At 44.6% G+C, this 21,531-nt stretch overlaps 2 protein-coding genes across 2 annotated transcripts in view; both read left to right on the plus strand.

Moving 5' to 3' along the window:
• The window catches only part of SPRED2 (sprouty related EVH1 domain containing 2), a 115,281-nt gene that overhangs the window by 84,429 nt on the left and 9,321 nt on the right, over window positions 1–21,531 (plus strand). The window contains exons 3-4 of the mRNA XM_081100507.1: window positions 7,411–7,579; window positions 10,471–10,535. Of these exons, the coding sequence (XP_080956633.1) occupies window positions 7,411–7,579; window positions 10,471–10,535 (234 nt within the window). The remainder of the gene's footprint in view (window positions 1–7,410; window positions 7,580–10,470; window positions 10,536–21,531) is intronic.
• LOC308525709 (small nuclear ribonucleoprotein G-like) lies at window positions 267–479 on the plus strand (the record flags this gene model as incomplete). Its single annotated transcript, XM_081100508.1, has 1 exon — window positions 267–479. The coding sequence occupies one exon, from the start codon at window positions 267–269 to the stop codon at window positions 477–479; it is 213 nt and encodes a 70-aa protein (XP_080956634.1).

Consider the following 21,531-nt stretch of genomic DNA (forward strand, 5'->3'; position numbering starts at 1 on the left):
GTGTAGGGTTGCTTTTTTTTATGGAGCGTGCCACCAAGGATTGGTTGGTTGGTGAAAAGGTGGAAAGAAAAGGAGCCACTTGATATTTGGTTACTTCTAAATACATGTTTAGCTAAAAGATAGGGTAGCTTTAATTCCATAAGGTAATGAATAAAGCATGTTTGGAAAAAGAAAGTAACAAAAAGTAGTGGTATCACACTTCCATACTAATTCTACGTGCTTAAAAATATACGTTTTGGAAGTATCTTTGAGCTCACTTGGCCACCATGAGCAAAGCTCACCCTCCCGAGTTAAAACAATGTATGGACAAGCAGTTATCCTTGAAATTAAATGGTGGCAGACATGTCCAAGGAATATTATGGGGATTTGATCCCTTTATGAATCTTGTGATAGATGAATGTGTGGAGATGGCAACTGGTGGGCAACAGAACAATATTGGGATGGTGGTAATACGAGGAAATAGTATCAGCATGTTATAAGCCTTGGAACGAGTATGAAGAATGGCTATAGTTGCCAGAGAAATCAACTGCTTCCACATGTCCCCTCTCCACAGCACCTGTTTTACTACAATATAAAAATAGAGTCCATTTTCACATTGAACTTTTGTTAAATAAACTTTTGTATTGGTCAAAAAAAAAAAATATATATATATATACATATACATGTATATATACACACACACACACACACACACACGCTTTGAAGTGTAATCATGACCTCACAGGGGTGGGCACATGGATAATCCATTCAGTCAGTTGCATGAAAGAACTTGGATGTCCAATTCTATATTATGAAGGGAAATTGAATGTCTAAAGCTATTTAAAAAAAAAAATTTTTTATTGATTTCAAAGAGGAAGTGAGAAGGAGAGAAAGATAGACACATCAGTAATGAGAGAGAATCATTGATCGGCTGCCTCCTGCAAGCAGCACCTTGGCGATCAAGCCCACAACCTGGGCATGTGCTCTGACCGGATATCAAACTGTGACCTCCTGGTTCATAGGTCGACGCTCAACCACTGAGCCATGCCAGCCGGGATAACGCTATTTGTAATGGGTGGTGTGAACCTGGAAGAAAGCTGCCGCTATCTGTACTTAATCATGGAGTATACGCTCAAAAGCCATCAGATGACTCAGAGTGTGCCAGGTGGTACAGGATCTCAACAGAGAAAACACAGAGACTGCAGAGCATGTCAGTGGTACACCTGAAGCCCTTTCCTGTGGTGTCTGTTGAGTTGATGAGGTGCTAAGTGTACAGATATAATATTTTACAAACACTTATTGTTTTAAAAGTTATGAAATAAGACAGAACAATTTGTAAATATTATATATGGATTCATAGAAATGCTGCTTTCACACTTGATTCATCTCTAAAAATAAAATAAATGAAAATATGTCTATTTAAGAAATTTTCTACATGATAGTCAAATAATTAAACATTCTCGTTTATAAGATAGTCACAGTAAAGGCAGTATAACCACACTATCAATATAAAATAACTACCCTTTATACAGCATTGACCCTGTGCTAGCTCTGCAGTTAGGTTGCATCATTGTGTCCTTGTAGCCTGTGCAGTCAGACCTGAAGAAATTAAGATTCGGAAAGACTGCTTGTTCTTGGTGACTCATCTTGGAGTCTGGAACCAGTATTTGCTACTCTGTCACTCTGACCCCAAAACTGAGCCAAAGTCGCATGTGCACAACCACCTTTATTTAGCTCTGATGCAGCTTTTCCTCTTCATGCATATTTTTATTTTTACTAGCCATAATCCTAACTCATGAACAGTTCTGCTCGTCTTTGGTTTTGCCCTAACATTATTATAAGCAACTTTCCATGTTGCTGTTATCAGGTTGATTATTTTTGTTTATTTGACAATTTCCTTAGTGTCAGATATTGAGGTTCTTCCCCCTGGCTCCCTCCCCTAGGATTACCTCTCTGCATCTGTAGATACCTACCTGCATTTTCCACATTTTTATTTCCTTGGAATAACTTAAGGGTCACATTTTTATGACTTTTGATTATTGTACGAAGAGCTGCGATCATTATGAGAATATCCTAAACACAACAAGGATCAGATACTTAACATCTTCACCAATTTGACAGATTATCAGTGGTATCTGATGAGAGCTAATGTTTTTCTGTTTGTTAAACAGTGACAACTAAATTATCTGTTAATGATGTTTGATCTATTGGGACCTTGCTTTTCTCCTTCATGTGTATGTATGCCCTCTGGTATCAGAAGGATATTAATCTTCATCTGACACATTTGTTGCCTTTTTATTTTAGTTGGTGTTCTTTTTCTACAAAAATTTTGAAAGAAAAGTTTTCCCCCTTTTACCCTTTTTATTGTTACTACTTTTGTGTTAACAGATTATCTTACCTGAATGGTTATATTATTTTAGATGGTTTTTTTTTTCCCCTGGTATTTCTATGGTTTGTCATAGAATATGTCAATCTAAAATGGCCTTTAGCTTGTCTCATCCAACGCCTTCATTTTATAAATACATTTATAAACTTGTATCTTACCACTGACATACATAATAAACCTTTGCGGTTTTGTTCAGGGCCCTTATGTAAATCACCTCAGTTAAATCCCTGCAACATGCTGTAGGAAGCAATACTATTATGTCCACATTGTGGGAGCTCGGTGCTCGAAGAAGTGACGCATTTCCTCTGTCTAGGCCAGGGGTGGGCAAACTTTTTGACTCGAGGGCCACAATGGGTTCTTAAACTGGACCGGAGGGCCGGATCAAAAGCATGGATGGAGTGTGTGTGAACTAATATAAATTCAAAGTAAACATCATTACATAAAAGGGTACGGTCTTTTTTTTTTTTTTTTAGTTTTATTCATTTCAAACGGGCCGATCCAGCCTGCGGGCCGTAGTTTGCCCACGGCTGGTCTAGGCACACAGCCTCAGCAGAGCCAGCATTGGGAACCATTTCCTTGTGAAGCCAAAACCTGGTCCCTTCTTACTAACTCCGCACAGCAGCAGGGCAGTCCTGCTTGCGGGCCGGCTTCCGTTGTGAAAGGATTGTGTGCCTCCCCCTCTCCCCAATCATGTTTCTCCGTCACTCTGTCCCCTTCCTGACCCTCTGCATTCTGACTCTACGCTTCTGGACTTTTATATCCACTAGTATTTAAATCACACACCCAATTATGCTACTCCATCTTCGCATCCCTCACCTTACCTATGCCACACTCTAGGAAATTCTGGACTTCTATACTCAGTGGTACTTTACTCCCTCCCTCTGCCCTGTCCCACAACACACACACCACCACCACCACCACCACCACCTTCACACCCCACTCCTCACCCTCCCACCCCCCGGAGATATGGTGCCTCCTCTTTTGGCCTCCACGCTTCCGTAAGCAGCACTCCCACCTAGTGCAGAGTATGAGTCCCTGTGGAAGGTGGGTTGTTGAAGGAAAACACACACACACCCCTAAATGGTGGGATTTGGAGGAAAGAGTGGAGATCATTTTTGGAACAGAGTGGATGGATGGTATCAGAATCCCCAGTATTCCAGCTAGGACAGGAAGTGCTTTTTCTGACAGAAACCGTGTTGTCAATAGCTTTTCCAATGTGCAGTTCTAAAATTCAAAACATTGGTTTTTGTTGGTGTTGAATTAATATGTTGAGGCCTGTGAACTCAACTGCTACTGTTTTATGGCAAGTCTGGGTCCCAGACATCCGTTCACAAGGTGTTTGGGATCATTTTTTGTAAGTTGGAGACAGTCAAGTTTTCCTGAGCAATTATATGTAAATTGAAAATTTCTGGGTTCAATCTTATTTGAGATGGGTTAGAGGAGTTTACTCCTGAAACAAATCCTGTGAGAACCACCTTATGAAAATGAACCACAAAAGCTAAAAGGTTGATCATTCCATTCGTCCCCGTGTGCAGGTGGGAGCGCTCCCGTCTGGTGGGAGCTCCAGCTGGCAGGGCTCTTCGAAAGGCAGTGTGGCAGGATATCGGTTGGTTTTAAAGGTACATACCTTTTTACCTGGCAGTTTTACACCTGAGCCCTGTCCTGTAAAAATAGACTCGCCCGCAAAGATTTGTGGACAACAACAGTTCTCGAGCATTTTTGGTCTCGGGCTCCCTTTGCACTGAAAATTTATCGAGGACCCCAAAAATCTTTTGACGCTGTGAGGTATAGCTGCTAATATTTACCATTTTAGAAATTCAAACTGAAAATTTTTTTAATCTTAAGTAGCAGTTTTAGCATAGGTGGCATTCTTTATGAGAGCTAACTATATAACTGTTTTGCAGAATAAAAAATAGAAGGGTAGTATTATTTTGCTTTTGCAGATCTCTTTAATATCAGGCTAATGGGAAATGGCTGGATTCTGGTGTCGACTCCTGCTTTCAGTCTCTTGCAGTATGTTGTTTTGGTTGAATAAAATCCAGCCTCACACAGGTTGGTAGTTGGAAAAGGGAGAAGTACTTTAATCTTTTCAGATAATTATAGGTATACTTTTTTGATACTACACCAAAACTTGGCTTGTAGAGTTTTATGAATGTGAAATCTGAAGCCATATCAATGAATTTTTCATACTCTTACAATAAAATCCACTGGTTTATCTTTCACTCTGATGACATCTTTTACTCACTCTTGGTTTTGTAACATTCATGCATTGGTCATTTGGAAAATAATGATTTAAGCAGATCTTCCAAATGTTGGTACATTTCACCCAACCGTATCCAAAAATCACAATGTCACCACTAATCTCATTTGAAACGTCTTGCAGTGTTGGGGAGCTGTCCACAATTCTTTCGCTTGAAAGTTCAAATTTTATTATTGGCAACAAATAACTCTAGTTGTTTTCCTGGAAGTGACAGGCTCACTGTGCTCATATTAAAGAAAAGATCTGCCAAATACACACGTTTGAGTAACCGTAGTTCATCTGTCAGTGGTTCTTTCAAGGAAACCCATGAAAAAAGCAGGCAGGTCAACTCACAACTGAAGTAGTTAATTGCGCTAGTGCTTTTCCTTGAGACAGTTGTCATTCTTCCCTGTGCAGCAGAAGTGAAAAGGCTGTTAGAAATCCTCTTCCCTTTCCCAACCGCATTTGCGCAAAGCCAGGCTTTCTTCATATACTGCAACCCCAGTAACATGACAGCAGACTGGACGCAGAAGCAGAGATGAGAATCCAATTATGTGTACTTCCACTTCATCACACAAAAGATGTCCATTCAAGGGTCAAGCTTCAATAATTTTTAATATATTTTTATTTTTAGATATATTTTTATTGATTTCAGAGAGGAAAGGAGAGGGAGTGAGAGATAGGAGCATCAATGAGAGAGAATCATTGATCGGCTGCCTCCTGCACACCCCACAATGGAGATCCAGCCCGCAGCCCAGGCATGTGCCCTGACCAGGAATCGAGCCATGATCTCCTGGTTTATAGGTCAATGCTCAACCACTGAGCCACGCCGGCCAGGCTAAAAAGATATTTTGAGTTTTAAGTTAATGCCTAAACTTCATTAGAGGGACTATACTAGTACCTGTTGGTAAGATGAAAGCATCTGAACTTTTTCATTTTTGTCATTAAACTTAGATATGTAATGATGTCATTTTTTTTGAAACTTCTGTAAGAAAATGTACAGTTGTAATAATCTTAAACTTGGGCCAAAACCGGTTTGACTCAGTGGATAGAGCGTCGGCCTGCGGACTGAAGGGTCCCAGGTTCGATTCCGGTCAAGGGCATGTACCTGGGTTGTGGGCATATCCCCAGTAGGAGATGTGCAGGAGGCAGCTGATCGATGTTTCTCTCTCCTCGATGTTTCTAACTCTCTATCTCTCTCCCTTCCTCTCTGTAAAAAATCAAAATATATTAAAAAAATAATAATAATAATCTTAAACTTGGAAAATGTCAACCAAAGACTAATTTTTTCACCCTAAAAATATGGAGAAACTGGAAGTCTTTGTTTTTACAAAAAGTTTATTTTGAGACCTTGAATTGAGACTATTAAATTCTAAAATAGATAACATTTGTTAGCTAAAGCCTTGGTTATTTGGATTTCCCCAATTAGGAATGGGGCTGGGCTGACATTTAACCGTTGCACTATTCTTAGGGGGAAACGGCCATAATAAGCATTTTAATCATAAATAGAACTGTATGAAAAGACTGTTGTCTTCTTTCAATACAATGTAATAAAGTTAACTGCTTGGGACTGCTACTTGATATACCAATTTGACTGTTGTTCTCATCTGTCTAGAAGTTAGGGAACATTTAGTAGGCAGCACTTAATTTCTTAGTGTGCTTAGATGTATCCTTGAAACCTGAACTCATTTAAGAATAGTCTCGAATTTGAATTTATACTAATTTAGGCAGGCCTTTACTCTTTCCCTTCTCTTAGTAAGATTTCATTTGGCTCAGTGAAGAGCTTCACCAGAACAAAATCAAAGCTATTAATAACACTTAGCAAAATTATTTTGGTGTACATAGGAATAAATATTGTTGATAAATATTGTTGATATTTTAGAGATTTTTTTGTGCATAAAGAAGGGAATTTACATTCACATGATTGCAATGCTGCTTTTATGCTGTATATGTTCACACTGATACTATTAGTGTTATTTCCATTTCAGAGATAAAAAAAAACCAAGAGTCTGAGACAATCTATGCAAAGCTATAGCTTAGTTAAAGGCAGTTCTGAAGCGAAATGGCTAGAAACCTGGAGATTGTTCTAATAATGCAGATAAAGGGTTAATAGAGACCCAGATCAGGGTAGTAGCAACTTGAATGAATTTATATAAAAGATATTGAAGGAAAAATGAAACGGACTTGGTGATTAATAATACAGGGGGCAGAGAAAGCAGAAGAGGCAAAGGTAACCGCGGAGATTTTAAACCAAAGAGAATGAACAAAGAGGGATTGGCATTGCTAGATGTGGGGAAGTTGGAAGAGGAAGCTAGTGGCAGAAATTTCAGAGCAGATTAAGTTAGTTTTTCAACATGTTGGATTTGAGGTCACCAGGAAACACCCATTAGGACAGAGGAGGGACAGTTGAGAGCCACTAATACAAAGGCCCTGGCATGGAATCAGTCACCTGGAACAGAGCAAAGCCCCAAGACCTGGACCCCAGCTTAGTGCCCCCCAATCAGGGAGTGAGGAAGAGGAATGAGATGAAGTGGAATGAGAAGGAGTACCACAGTACAGTGGGATCGCCAAAGGGAAGGGGGTTGGGGGGTGGGGTAGGGGGACAGGTCAATAAAGAGTAGATGGATGGTCCACAGAGGCAAGCAAAGGCCTTTCCAATGGAGAGACTCACAGATACCTGAAGGCAGGAGAGGAGGGTTTTCATTAGTTGCCACCAAAGATGGACAGTTCCCAGTTAGAGTTTTGTAACCAAACACCAGCATGACTGTTTCACAAGTTAACCAGCCTGTGTGTTTCAATCCTTCAGGTGGTATTGGAATGCTATGTAAGAAAGGACTTGGTCTACACCAAAGCCAACCCAACCTTTCATCATTGGAAGGTCGACAATAGGAAGTTTGGACTTACTTTCCAAAGTCCTGCCGATGCTCGCGCCTTTGACAGGGGAGTGAGGAAAGCCATCGAAGACCTTATAGAAGGTATTGCGTTTGTCGCTGCGTTCCTAGTGGGACTGTGTTACTTTTCTGAGTTATTGTTCATTCTTGTCCACCATCATATGTTTGTGGTTTATTAGGAAGAGGGTTGGTGGCCAGGTCAGTCATTAGGAGCCAAAACTTTAGGAACATCCAAGGAAAACAATTACAAAGTGAAAAACCGGGGGGGGGGGGGGGGGGGTATGGGTTTCTGAGTAAGAAGTGGTCCCAACTGGTTTTTAGACTTTTCTCTGAAAAGACAAGATCTAGACTTCCATGTGAATGAGTTTTTGATGGAGTTCACCTTCCCCTGGCGATTGAAACGGCTTGGTCTATCGGTCATGGCTCAAAAATGGAGAATAGATTCAAATGGGCCCAGAGGGCTCCAGGCCTACCCATTGCCCTTTTGCTCTCAGAGCCCAGGTGTGCAGCTGCCACCGAATATGAAAGGGATCTGTGACTCCCGGAGCCCTGGTTTGGTTTAGGCCTTACCCTGTGGTGAGTGATTAGTAGACATTATGTACATTTGATCCTGGCCTGGAAGGCTCCTAGCCAGTGATCAGCAAACTGCGGCTCTTTGGCCCTTGAGTGTGGCTCTTCCACAAAATATCAACTTCTGCGCATGGGCCACAAAGTTTCAATCGCACTGAACGTGCACGCCCGCACGTGGTATTTTGTGGAAGAGCCACACTCAAGGGGCCAAAGAGCCGCAGTTTGCCGACCACTGTCCTAGGCCATCGATTCTCATGGGCTTTTCTAGAGTCCACAGATGCAAACACACGACTTCTCCACTGTAACTCATTCAGTTCTCAAACCAGAGGGTCACTGGTACCACAACCATGAAGAAAGAAATACCAAGCAAAAGCCAACCTCAGAATTAATTATAAAAACTAAATAAAAATCAATCAGAAAAGAATGTGTGTTTCATCTGTTTAAGAAATAAAAGTGTTCAGAAGTCATTTTCTTCATTATGGATTTGTGAGAAGAGAGAAAAGCAAGTCTTCAGTGAAAAGCTACTTAACATCAGTAGTAAGATAATTATAGCTGAAACATGAATCTGTTACCTACAACCACGTGATAGCCAATGAAAACTGGTGTTTACATCATAGGTCTTACCTAAGTAACAAATATTAAAATGTTATCAAACATATCTTTTAAATGTATCGAGAGAAAATAGCTCCTCTATTACTGATAGCAGTTTTCAGTATGTCCATATACTTAATTACTGAATTTATAAACAAAATTGATCACATGTCATTGTTTTCTATGTATTCTCTACTTAGCTGTTTTCTATCAAACTTGCCTTAAATATTGATTGATTAGTATAATTTAAATAGTAGAGAAAAAACCCTGAAAGATCAATACAAATTGTGCAGAGTTTATTATGGAACTTATTTTTCCTCCAGGGGTTCCTTGCTGGAGATTTAAATATTTCTCTTCCCTTTCTTTTTATATATTTTTATTGATTTCAGAGAGGAAGGGAGAGGGAGAGAGAGCTAGAAACATCAATGATAAGAGAGAATCATTGATAGGCTGCCATCTGCATGCCCCACAATGGAAATTGAACCGTGACCTCCTGGTTCGTGGGTCAACGCTCAATCACTGGGCCATGCTGGTCAGGCTCTCTTCCCTTTCTGAGCAATTCTTTTAATTTCTATTTTACATAGTAGCAAAATATTTTCTAAATGCATATTTTTAAAGACTTAACCAAGAAAAAGAGAAGGTAGAAAATAAATTGCTCTTGGTCTATCACTTATGCAAATTTAAATATTTTTCCTTTTGGCCACTAACTGTCACTTGCTGATCCACGCATTACTGGGTACTATTAATGGGGCAAAGACGGGAATTTCTACTGGTTTGCATACCAGAATGAAGAGATGAAAAGGTAAATAACTTGAACCCCCATTTCATGATGGAATGAACCCGGTTTTCTGACCTGAGCCTAAATGTTGGCCTGCAGAAACAGAAAACCCACTGATACCCTGGTACTGCAAGAGAAGACAATATTGCCCTGGTATCAGCTTAGAGCAGCGGTTCTCAACCTGTGGGTCGCGACCCCTTTGGGGGTCAAATGACCCTTTCACAGGGGTCGCCTAAGACCATTGGAAAACATATATATTATTACATATTGTTTTTGTGATTAATCACTATGCTTTAATTATGTTCAATTTGTAACAATGAACATACATCCTGCATTTCAGATATTTACATGACGATTCCTAACAGTAGCAAAATTACAGTTATGAAGTAATAACGAAAATAATGTTATGGTTGGGCGTCACCACAACATGAGGAACTGTACTAAAGGGTCGCGGCATTAGGAAGGTTGAGAACCACTGGCTTAGAAGGTGGCTCCCACCATCTGGGTTTTAGACAACAGTGCCTGAATTTCAGAACAGGAGGGGACCATACAAGCTGTTGAGTCAAGCCCCCTCTTTGGTAGCTGAAAAGACTAGAAAGCTAAGTCCAGTTTACAGTGAGATGGTGGTGGGTCTAACCTGGGGGTTTTCCATCCCGTGCTTTCCCTACTATACCCTGGTGGGCCTGGGGGATCGCTGGCAGAGGCTGGTCTTGACCTTGCACGGCAGAGCTGTGGGCAGGCTCTCACCGCCCCTCCTCTGTGTTGCCTCTCTGTGTGCTTGTTCTCTAGTAGCCAGTGCAGAAGTTCAAGGGGTTAATTGGGAACAACAGTCGGCCAAGTTCATTTAGGGGGCATCCTGGCAAGGGTCAGTTGAAGAATAAATTAAAAGCATTAATTCCCAGATAACATCTCTGTTAGTGAGCTACATACGAAAGGAAGGAGGTGTGGTTTTATTAAAATCTACCTTTTAAACGATTGGACTGGACTTACCCTCTTTGAAAACACTTTTTATTACATTTATTTTTTGTCTTTTTAGGCTCAACCACATCATCTTCCACCATCCACAACGAAGCTGAGCTTGGTGATGACGACGTTTTTACGGTACGTTCTCTGTGTCCTTTGCTCTCCAGGTCAGTGGTGAGTACTCGGGAGAGGTTGTGGTTAAGGGCATGAGAGACACTGCAATTTGGCATGTGCTCTTGCAGCAGGGATGCCATCGTGGAGATCTCTGTCTTGTCGCAATTTTTCCTGGGCTGGGTTTTGCCTTTGTTGTTCGTGTTGCAGTGGTAACATCACCACATGACCTGAGAGTGTCAACTCTCCCGGACCTGCCCCAGGTTCTCGCACAGTCTTTCCTCGGATTTAGGATGAACAACCGCCTGGTTTGCCCAGGACTGTCCTAGTTTCAGCATTGAAAGTCCCTGGTCCTACAAAACACCTCAATCCCAGGCAAACCGGGACAACTGGTCACCCTACTCAGAGTGGAACACAACCACCTCCCTGGCATCGACGGGAACACCAGAAGTAGCCTTGCTGATGAGTAATTAAACTGATCAGAAAGGCCTGAAGGCTGAGTTGAGGTTGGAACTCAGTGTGCGAAGGCAGGAAGTGGCTTGGATATTTTGACACAGCTTGAGTTAATGGGATATAACTGGAGATAAAATGATTTCTCAGCTAGCTTCTTCATTTAAGTCCTGGGCTTCTAAAAGTAAATAGCAGATAGTTCATTGCACACCTACTGTGTGCCTGGTGCAGTGAAGAGCTCTAGGGCAGCATTTTCACACTCTTGGCCTGGGCCTACAGTATGAAATACATTTACGTTGTAACCTAGGGCACACGCATCCAGGGACACCTAAAACCAGACTGTACTTCATGCTCTGCATTATGTTTTTTCTCTCTGCTGTTTTGTTTTCTTCTACTTTTGATTATGAAACTTTTCAAGCACATAGGAAAAGTACAGCATAATCCAGTGAGCACTGTATGCTCTACACCTAGATTTGGCAGTTGGGACATTTTGCCCCATTTGCTGTATCTGTGCATATATGTGTATTTAGAGATGTGCACCCTCCCCCCCCCCCCCCCATGTATATTTTTGCTGGTTGGTTAAAAATAAGTCACCTGGAATTACTTCAGCATCCACCTCCTAAAAATAAGGTGGTATTCTACACAAGCACAACACCATTCCTATACCTAAGAAAATTCATAGGAATCTCCTGTCGGATAATAGTTCCCCAGTTGTCCCAAGAATATCTTTTACAAGCAATTTTTTATTTCATATTTTAAAATATTGGTTGCACGCCTTTCAACGTGCTTTCCAATAGACTCCTCACAGCTAGTGATTTCGAAAAACTGCTTTGGGAATCCAGAGGTGTGTGTAAAGCGAGGCTACAGCCCTGGTTCAGGGAGCAGGGTGGTTTGAACAGAGATGAGCTTGGCTCTGACAGGCTTAGACTGGCACAGACTGTGGAGCCCTCTGCACCAGGGGCTTGACGGTAGGGGAGGTCAGAGAAGACCACTAGTGGGGAGGCCGCCTGGACCTCGGCGGCATTTGAACAGGGCTCGGGAAGTGGCTTCAAGGCTGGGAGCCACAGGGGCGAAGGCGGATGCCGGGATGTGCATGGTGAGCGGCCTGCGGGTCCCAGCCTGACGTGCGTGGGGGTGTCAGGAAATGAGCTCAGCCGTCCTTCCCTGGAGCGGCTGGTGTGATGTGGCTCTGAGCAGGCTTCCTATAGCGCTCCAAGCAGATCTTCTCAGCAGTTGGCATGTTGCTTACATCTGTTCCTTTGTCACGTTTGGGGAGACAAACAACAGCAGGAGGGTTAAAAGGTGGCTTCCTGTGCTCCAGAGCAGAACTGTCACCCGCAGCTGCTTCCCAGCTACCTGCCAGAATGATTTATAGAATCGGGAGAGGGCAGCGGGGGCCGGGTGATGGAAGCCAGCGTCCTCCTGGTTTTGCCCTTTCATCCACGGGGCATCAGCATGCCGCTGTAGGGTGCCGCCGAGTGCCCGGAAGGAAGTGTAGGAACAGCCCTGCTGCTCCCAGACCCTTGGAACTCACGGAGAAGGAGCCCCAATTACTCGCATTCCGTGTAGCCTGATGTCTAGGACCAGTGGCCTTCGTGCCATTTGTTTACAAAGAAGGGACTGCTAACAGTAGTACCTCCCTTCTCAAGACAGCCCCAGGCATTGGGTCACTGACGGTTAGAAACATCCTGTGTAATGACAGGAGGATCATCGAGGCTAACGCACCAGGTTTCCCATGTGCCCGCTCGCTCTCAAAATCAATTTTAAAATCTTCTTTTTAAAGAACACCTTTTATGGGTAAGACAGGCGTTTAGAACTCAGAACTCATTTATCAGTGAAAGAGTGTAACTTACCGCCTGCGATGGGATCGGGAGAGTTTCCTGCGAGAACAGCATGTGTGTAGGGACACCTGTAGAGGTGTCACTGGAGGAACCACGAGCGTATCCTCTGTTCCTGCTGGTGGGGCCAGGGGGTCCCTGTTTCGGGGGTTGCTTGGGGTTAGTCTATGGATGCACATTCTGCTTTAGGGAATGGAGTGGAGGTGGAGGAAGGGGCAGCCCAGTTCCCTGAGGGGTAGCTGTCCGGCCTGGGTGCTCACCAGCCATGGGCTGTCCCTGCTCACACTTCCCAGCCCTGATGGTTAACCCCCAAGCAGCCTCTCCGCCTGACTTCTCAGGATGGTACAGCCATGTTGCAGTTTCTCAGTTAAATTCGTGCCCTTCTTAGTGTGTGCACGCATGTACACACGTATGCACACCTGTCCTGCCTGTGCACCTGTGGCCAACACTGTGGCCTCCACAGTCTTCCCATGGCTCCCCTGTCCACATCACTGCCACCAGCCTGGTGTGTGTCCACATCTTTCCAGCCAGTACCGCCACCAGAGACTCTTGATTAGCAACCATTCCGACTTTCTGAGTTTGGGCTGTTTATCCGTTCATGTGCCCTCGTATTTCGCCCTCAACCAAATATGATTGTTCTCTCTTGTTTAAAGTCCCATAGCACTCTGCTTATTTCTCAGGCCACTTAAAAGCCTGCCCCCTTTTTTGGCTTTCCTCTTTTATTTGCTGAGTGAATGAATCTTCGTCCAATTAGAAGCAAGTTATTCATTATTTTAGCCTCTGCAACCCTAGAAAGCTTTGCTCTATAAATACCTAATAAATAAATAAATGGGTGATCTGACCCCCAGATTAACAGGCCCGGAGTAATGCGTTTCATTCAACATCATTCTGTTATAACGACGCCGAGACAGTGTAAGAACTTCACTCTTGCATTGTTGGTACAGCCTCTGGTAAAATGGGCTTCGTTATACATCATTTTGCTTTAAGTCGTAGACCCTATAGATGGCATTGGGTGGGGATGACTGTATAGTGTGTAAAATCACAGGTGTTCCTACTTTATTCATTTGCTTTGTTATCTTGGAGAGCCATTGGGAGGGGGTGATTATCTCAGTGACTGCGTGCCGTGTTTCCAGCTGTTTTGTGCTCGGTCTACAGCGAGGAGCGGAGCCCTGGCTTTGTCACCGACTCTAAGCTGTTGGCTCCTCGCGCTGCTTCTTACCCTCTCGTCCGCGTTCTCCTTTGTGGCACGGCCCTCTCACAGCCCCTCCACTCCAGGGAGACCTCAGTTATAAGGGGTGACCCTTGGTGGCAAGGGAGTGCCCAGCATTAAACGTGGAGGTACCAGGAATTCCAGTGCCTGAGCCACTTGGTAATGTGTAAGATGAATCATGCAAAGAACATAAAACAACAACAAAGGTTTGCATTCTGTACACTGCTGAGAGCACACTCTCACTGCTGCGTCTGACCGGCAGCTTCTCCCTTCTGTCCCTTCCGAGCTGGGAGACGAGAGGCAGAGAAAGACCCACTAGTCTGTTCCCGCTGTGGTGCTTTTGTCTCTGTGGAGGAGGCCCTGTGAACTTCAGGTCTGGGCTGTTCGGCTCTGTGGATAAGCTGAGCTGCTTTGCTCTCCAACTTAGAACTGACTTCCTCCCAGGTCCCTCCAGGTGCGGGGTTGGAACCGGCAGGGAAGGGATTCTTGGGCAGAGTGAGGAGAGAAAATGGACTGGCACTGGAGAACCATTTCCCAAATCCCTGTTGTGTAGGGTTTGGTCCGTTCAAACCAGGTGGTGTATTTACTGCTGCGGAATTCTGAAGTAATTTTTAAATGGGATTAGCATCTTCATAGCAGACAAGGATCGTTTTAATAGGATCGTTGGAGAATGCAGCTGCAGGGCACACATACTTCTGGAGCAGCCGACCTAGAATCTGGCCACGTGTGGTCAGTGCTTCAGCTGTCACTGTGCCGAGCGGCTGGATTCTGGCTCTAAAGCTGGGGGGATTAGGGAAATATTTGCTTTATAGGAAGATACTTGAGGGTGTATAAAAGGGCTCGATCTTCATCCACAATAAGCAGTCCTTAAATAATATCTAAATCTGCACATCAGAAAATAGCATAAACCACATGGGGTTGAAAAAAAAAAATGGAGACAAATACAAGAAGAGCCACAGGAGTAGAAAGTGTATTAATTTCTCTGGAGAGTGAGAAGCTGAGGTGGAGAGGGGTGAGACTGCTACTTGAGATATTAAGTGATATACATACGTGTATTGATTATTTTATTTTTCTTAAGAATGAGAGGGGTTTTATCAGAAGGTGGGTGAGAGGTCAAGGGAGAAGGCGGAATCGAGACGAACACCTTAGTTATGGCAGCTCATCCTTGCTCCCCCCGCTGGAGGTTTAGAGACTAAAGAGGTTGACTTTTGTGGCTCTCAGTGCTCCTCTTCCTGCTGTCCTCCCTGCCTGGTGCTAGGCAGCTGCATGTCCACTGTGGAAGTAATGGCACGTTAGAGATAAGATAAGCTGCAGGCGTTACTGGACATTTATTTGCCTTGCTGGGTGGCGAGGGCAGCTCTAAAAAGCCAGCTCCTTAGAATTGCAGGTCTGGGAATGGGAAGGGATTGTGAGTTCTTCCAGGTGACTCAGACGCGTGACTTGCCTAAGATCTCACATCCAGCCCTAACCAGTTTGGCTCAGTGGATAGAGCGTCAGCCTGCGGACTCAAGGGTCCCAGGTTCGATTCCGGTCAAGGGCATGTACCAGGGTTGCGGGCATATCCCCAGTAGGGAGTGTACAGGAGGCAGCTGATGGATGTTTCTCATCGATGTTTCTAACTCTCTATCCCTCTCCCTTCCTCTCTGTAAAAAATCAATAAAATATATATATTTTTTAAAAATCTCACATCCAGTTCATGGTGGAGGGGCAGTGGGGACTCACGCCCAGCTTCCCAGTTCCCCGCTGCCGCTGTTGAATAATTATATTTAGAGTCTTTCAGCTGTTCTATTTTTTTTAAAACCACCACCAAATATAAGAGTTCTATCTTAGGGTTCTCTTGGACCCAAGTTGGAAAAGGGAGATAAGAGAATAAATATGTGGCTCATGCCCATGTGACCCATTCATGTGGTGGGCTGGGAGCTACCTAGTGGGTGTTACAGTCTGCGGTCCCCAAGATGGCAACTCAGAGCTTGACCATAGCAAGGCCTACCCTACATGTATAGGTTTGGGTGGTGTTTTCCCACCCTCTAGGTTTACTTCCACCTAAGTACTGTTTTGGGATTTGGACAGCCCTTCTCCATCAATTCTTCTCTATTACACCCTAGCACTTTAAGGAATCCATCCTTATATAATGAGTTAACGTGTCCTGCGCACCTAGAATGGTACCATGTAATGTCCTTTGCAGAATTGAGGAGAGTCATTCAATGATTTTGTTCAGGTCTGAACCCTCCTAGAACCCAGTTGGAAAAGGCTGGTATTTGGATTAGGGGTTGGTGTTTCGCTGTATTTCTTTAGGTAGGCAGTCCTCCTTTAGGTAGGAAAAATGTCATGTCTTTTAGAACATCATCAGTTTCTAGCCATGTTTTGTCCAAACTGGAAAACCTGGTCCTGCCCGGTGCCCGGTGCTTGGCCCCCTGGCATCCTGTTTATTACAAGCTGCATCGTTACCTTCCGGCTGTTCAGAGCAGTTGTCCCCGATGGTACCTCGCCCTTCCACCCCAGGTGTTCGCTAAAGCGAGGTTAGAGCAAGTGGTTGAAACCAAAGTACTGAGCAGCAGTTTTGTTTTATCCTAGATGGGCTTTTGAGTATTTATAAGTTGTCCTTATTTTCATTCTTAAGTAGAAAAAACATTCATTGAATTTTGTAATTACCTAGGTTTCACTTACAGAAGCCGAAGAGTGCAGAATACCACAAAATTTTTCCACCTAATTCAGCCCTAACAGACATTAAAACTGAAGGCATATCGACCAATTTTGTAATGAAATGGGGTTCACCTACTGATTTTCGAAGAGTGTTTTTAAAAGCTGAAGTGGTGTGTGACCCCTGAGAGTGCGGAGTTTGGAGGTGAGGGAGAGGCCTGCCTGGATTCTGAACTTGGTTCTGCTGTGAGTTAGTGGTGACCCTTGATCCTTTGAATACAAAACCTCAGGGTGGACACATTTCTTCTGAGTCTCTGTCTGCTGGGGAGGGGAGGGGAGGGGAGGGAGAGGAACTGGGGTGTGGAGCTGCCCTGGCGCTACGCCCACACTGGCACATACATCGCTGCATCTGTCCTCCAGCCACCTGGGAGGTGACCTCCTGGCACTTCATGTCTGCAGATGAATCACCCAGGCTCAGAGAGACTCAGTTCCACACTCTGCTCACGCAGAACTGTAAGAAAAGGCAATACTTATTCAATATGTTTTAGTAAATGTTACCTGTCAAGCGTACCAGAGTCCCCCTTCGTTGCAAAAGAACCACCTAAATGATGGCTATGTCAACTAGGGCACTGGCTTAAGACCTCTGTGTAGGTAGACAGTCCCCAGTTCCTCCTCGAAGCCCCAGCCTCCTTTTAGAAGATAAGCTGATCAGAAACGTTTCTGTTGTCTCTCCCTAAGGAATGAAGAGATGGGGACAGAAGGGGGTGGGGGGAGGAGACGTGGAGAGAAAATAGGTTGGAAATGTAAGTCCTATAAAATTTAGTGAAGTTGGTCTACAGTGCTTAGTTAAGAAAGGCAAAAATGTTTGGGAGGGGCAGCCCTGTGCCCCATAACTGCTGCAGGCGGAGACCCACATGGATGGGAGCTGCTTTATCTTCCACACGACAGTTATCAAGCTCACATTACATAGTAAGAGGAGGATCTTTTTATTCAAAAGTAATACCTTACAGTGGCTAAACTAAATCAATTAATGTCCAACAAAAGCTTTGCAACACTCTCCATGTCAGGAAGGCCAACGGCATTTCTCTAACTCGTCCATGTGTGTCTTTCTTCGTTTACACGTATGTCATCTCATCTTTTTAAGCTGTGGATAGTAGGCTACTATTATTTCCATTTTACTAATTCATACAGAGAACATAGTCAGGGTTACCTGAAACCCAGCCTTCCTGCTCCCATCCCTCAGCCCTTCCAGTGAAGCAAAGCTGTGGCTTATCAGTCCTTTCCTTTCATATCAAATTTGCTTTCACCTGACTTCAAAATCTAGACACATAAAATTTTGTTAAACATGTGGAAATTTCCTCTTTTTTTTATTATTAGAGGCCCGGTGCACAAAATTCATGCACAGGTACAGTCCCTAGGCCTGGCCTACAATCAGGGCCATCTTCCCTAGCTGCCTGCAGCCAGCCCCTCCCCCTGCCGCCCCCCGCCCCCGGTTCCCTGCTCCCCATCAAGTGATCGAGTGATTGGAGCCTGCCAGCCAGGAGGAGGAACCAAGAGGTTGGCCATTCCTGTCCGCTTGCCGGCCCCACCCCCATTGTGGGTTGCCCTCTGTGTGTGGGGTGACCAGCGGGGTAGGGGCCTTGGCCTGTCAACACCCGCATCCCCCACCATCCACCCCCGGTTCCCCGCTCGCCATCAGGCGATTGGAGCCTGCCGGCTGGGGAAAAGGCCAGAAAGGTGATCAGTGCGCCTCATAGTGACTGGTTGAGCTGTCATTCTGGTCGTTCCACCATTCGGGTCAATTTGCATATTATCCTTTTATTACATAGGATTTTTTTCCCAATGAAAGAATGCCCACTTTATTCCCTGGGTCCCAGAGAGGGTAATAATGCCCTAGGACCAAGTTCTCTCTTTCCCCCAAGCAGCTGCCTCTTAGGCCCAAACTGCCTGCTAGCTGGGACCATAGAAGAGCATGTTCCTGGCCGATTTTCTGCTCTGCTTGCCTGTTTGAAACAGGACACCAGACCCATGTAGGCCCTCAGGACAGGTGAGCCAGTGCTACCTGTTCCCAGAGACCTGGTGGTAACTTCCTGGTTAGCAGAGGAAAAGGGACTGGCCACCGGCCTGTCAGTCTGGTCGATACGGAGCAGAAGGTATGCTTTGCTGAAGAGTTCGAAACAACAGCTCGTCCACACCCCCTGAGCCAGGAGCCTTTGGGCCCTTGGCCATCCAGGTCACTGTCTCCTGATAGGCAGAAGCAGCCCAGAGTTTTATGTGATCAGTCTAGTCTCCCAGCCCGAGGTGGAGAGGAATGGCATACATTTGTATTTATATGTACTCTGTGTGTGTGCATACTTTTTAAAAGAAATAAAACGAGCAGCCCTTGCTATAGGAAGAATGCATCAGATGTCGAGATCTATTTTGGTGGTGGATTGCAGTAAAAATAATACGAATTGTGGTCATAACTCCCAGTAATCCATCCTTAAAAATTCAAAATAGCAGCATCTATAGATGGCAGAAATTCTACTTAATCATCTGAGTGAATCCTCTGGCAGTTTGGGGGGTGGGGGGCATGGTGATGACTTTTATTATTTGTGTTTATTGAGGTATAGTTGACATATATCCGGTGGCTCTTCAATCAGCTAAGCAACAGTGTTAGACAAACCCTTCTGACCTGTCATATTCTTAGGAAGAGGGAGGAGGATTACACATGAAATTGTTAGGGCCCAGAGAGACCTTGGAGATCACCCAGTAGCACCCCTGATCTTACACATGAGGAAACTGAGGCCCAAAGAAGTTCAACAACTTGTCTAAGACGAATGGCCTAGCCTGGCCTGGCATCAGGGTTGTCCACTTCTCTCTGCATTGAGCTCTGTTTGCCTGGCATTGCTGTGTGATCCCCAGATGCTGTGGTCGGGCTCCTCGAGCAGTGTCTTACCTGTCTTTCCTATGCCTGTTGAAAACACCCAGGTCCGCTGGCCTCCGGAAGTAGCCGCCAAGTGGGCTTGTCTCCATGCACTGTGCACTTTCTCCCGTCGGCTCGTGTTCTGGAGACACGGGGATGACCAAGTGGCTGTACTTGCTTGCTTGCCTCCCTCCCAGAAGGGAGGAGAAAACTGACGAACACCAGCCTTCTCGTAGTCTCACCGATACACTCAGTGGGAGTGTCCTACTCGGGAAAGCTATAAACCAGGAGCCCCTTAATAGTTCCAAGTGTCCTTGAAAAATCAGCCCTGGACACACCTTTCTCTCCCCTAGCCACTGTCTGCCAGCTGTTGCTGCCTTTGTTCTGTACCCCCCAACCCCTTTTGGAAAATCAAGGATTTAGCAGGAAAACCCAGGGGAGTTAAAGGGGTTGCACATAGTCCTGAAAACACTTCTTTTACTTTGAAATGTATAGTCTGACCCACCCAGAATGCCCCAGAAAGCCCTGGTCTGCAGCTAGGATCCTATCCCAGATGGGTAACTTAATTTAAGCAAATTGCCTTCTTACCTGGCTTAGCCTCTTGGTTTTTTCCCTCCCTCTTTGAGCTTCCCCTGGTCAAAGAGATTCACCTTCCAAATGAAGGAGGCTCGTTCCCGGACCCAGAGCACGCGAACAAATGCACGTGCTTCTTCAAGAACCTCCCAGTCAACGCAAGGGCCCTCTGTAGGTCAGGGAAGAATAGCCAACTTTCCACGAGTAAGAAGTCCTATTGTACAAAATATGCCCATAACAGAGGAGGAAGCCAGCCACAGCTTTAACTTTAGGCATTGATCTTCTACTCCCCTTTCTCCATTCAGACCAATTCCTGCCCACACAGGTAGCACTGACCTTGGGGAACAGGCGGCCTCCACCCAGTGTCTTTTGTACTTCAGATTTTGACTTACTGGCAAGACAGCATAACATTCAAGTCAGTTCTTCAGAAGAAAGGTCTATCAACTTTTGAAGCTCCGTGGTTTTCCTCTTATTTGTTAAATTAAATTCTGGAGAATTATCTGAATTCTGACAGTAAGTACAACTTATGTCTGCAGAGTTCAGACATTGGAAGCTTACAGTGTTTAAAGGAGTTTATCAGTTGTTCACTGATAAATTTGAGCCTCTTTTTTTCTTCCTCTGGGTCTTGGTCTGGGTTGTCTACCCATCTAGAATGTCCTTCCTCAGGGACGCTTCCTGGCCTTGCCCTGCCCATGTCACCTTCTGTGAACCCACATCCCACAAAGCACCCAGTCCAAACCCAAAAACCCTTCAGGGAAGGGATGGGTATTGGTACTACCAGAGTGGATTTGGTCAGGCTGATGGGGGCTCTGTTCAGTGTTTCTAAGGTTAGCAGTGCCCACCCTTTCATCTCAGTACCCAGAACTCTCATTTCCACCTCCCTTCCCTTCCCACTCTCCTGTTCTTTCTCTGTTCTCCTTATCAAGGTCTTGTCTCGGCTTACTGCCATGTTAGAGGGTCACACAAGCTTGTTAATTACTCAAAACATGTGAGTTTTTACAGTAGTCATTGGAAATTTATTTTTTAAAGTGCTTTTTAAAAAGACAAGCCAGGGTGCCCTAGCCAGTTTTGCTCAGTGGGTAGAGTGTTGGCCTGCGGACTGAAGGATCCCAGGTTCGATTCCAGCCAAGGATACATGCCTGGGTTGCAGGCTCGATCCTCAGTAGGGGGCATGCTGGAGGCAGCTGATCAATGATTCTCTTTCATCATTGATGTTTCTATCTCTCCCTTCCTCTCTGAAATCAATCAATCAATCAATCAATCAATAAATAAATAAATAAATAAAAGACAAGCAGGGCCACTATCGCCTCTGTTTTTCCACATCATGCTGGAAGCCCTGGCAAAAATTGCAATAAGATAAGAAAAAGAAGGTATAAAAACTGGAAAAGAGGCCAGACTGTCTTTTGT

This window comes from Myotis nattereri (genome assembly GCF_964212035.1).
Source record: "Myotis nattereri genome assembly, chromosome: 10".
In the NCBI taxonomy this organism is placed as follows: domain Eukaryota; kingdom Metazoa; phylum Chordata; class Mammalia; order Chiroptera; family Vespertilionidae; genus Myotis; species Myotis nattereri.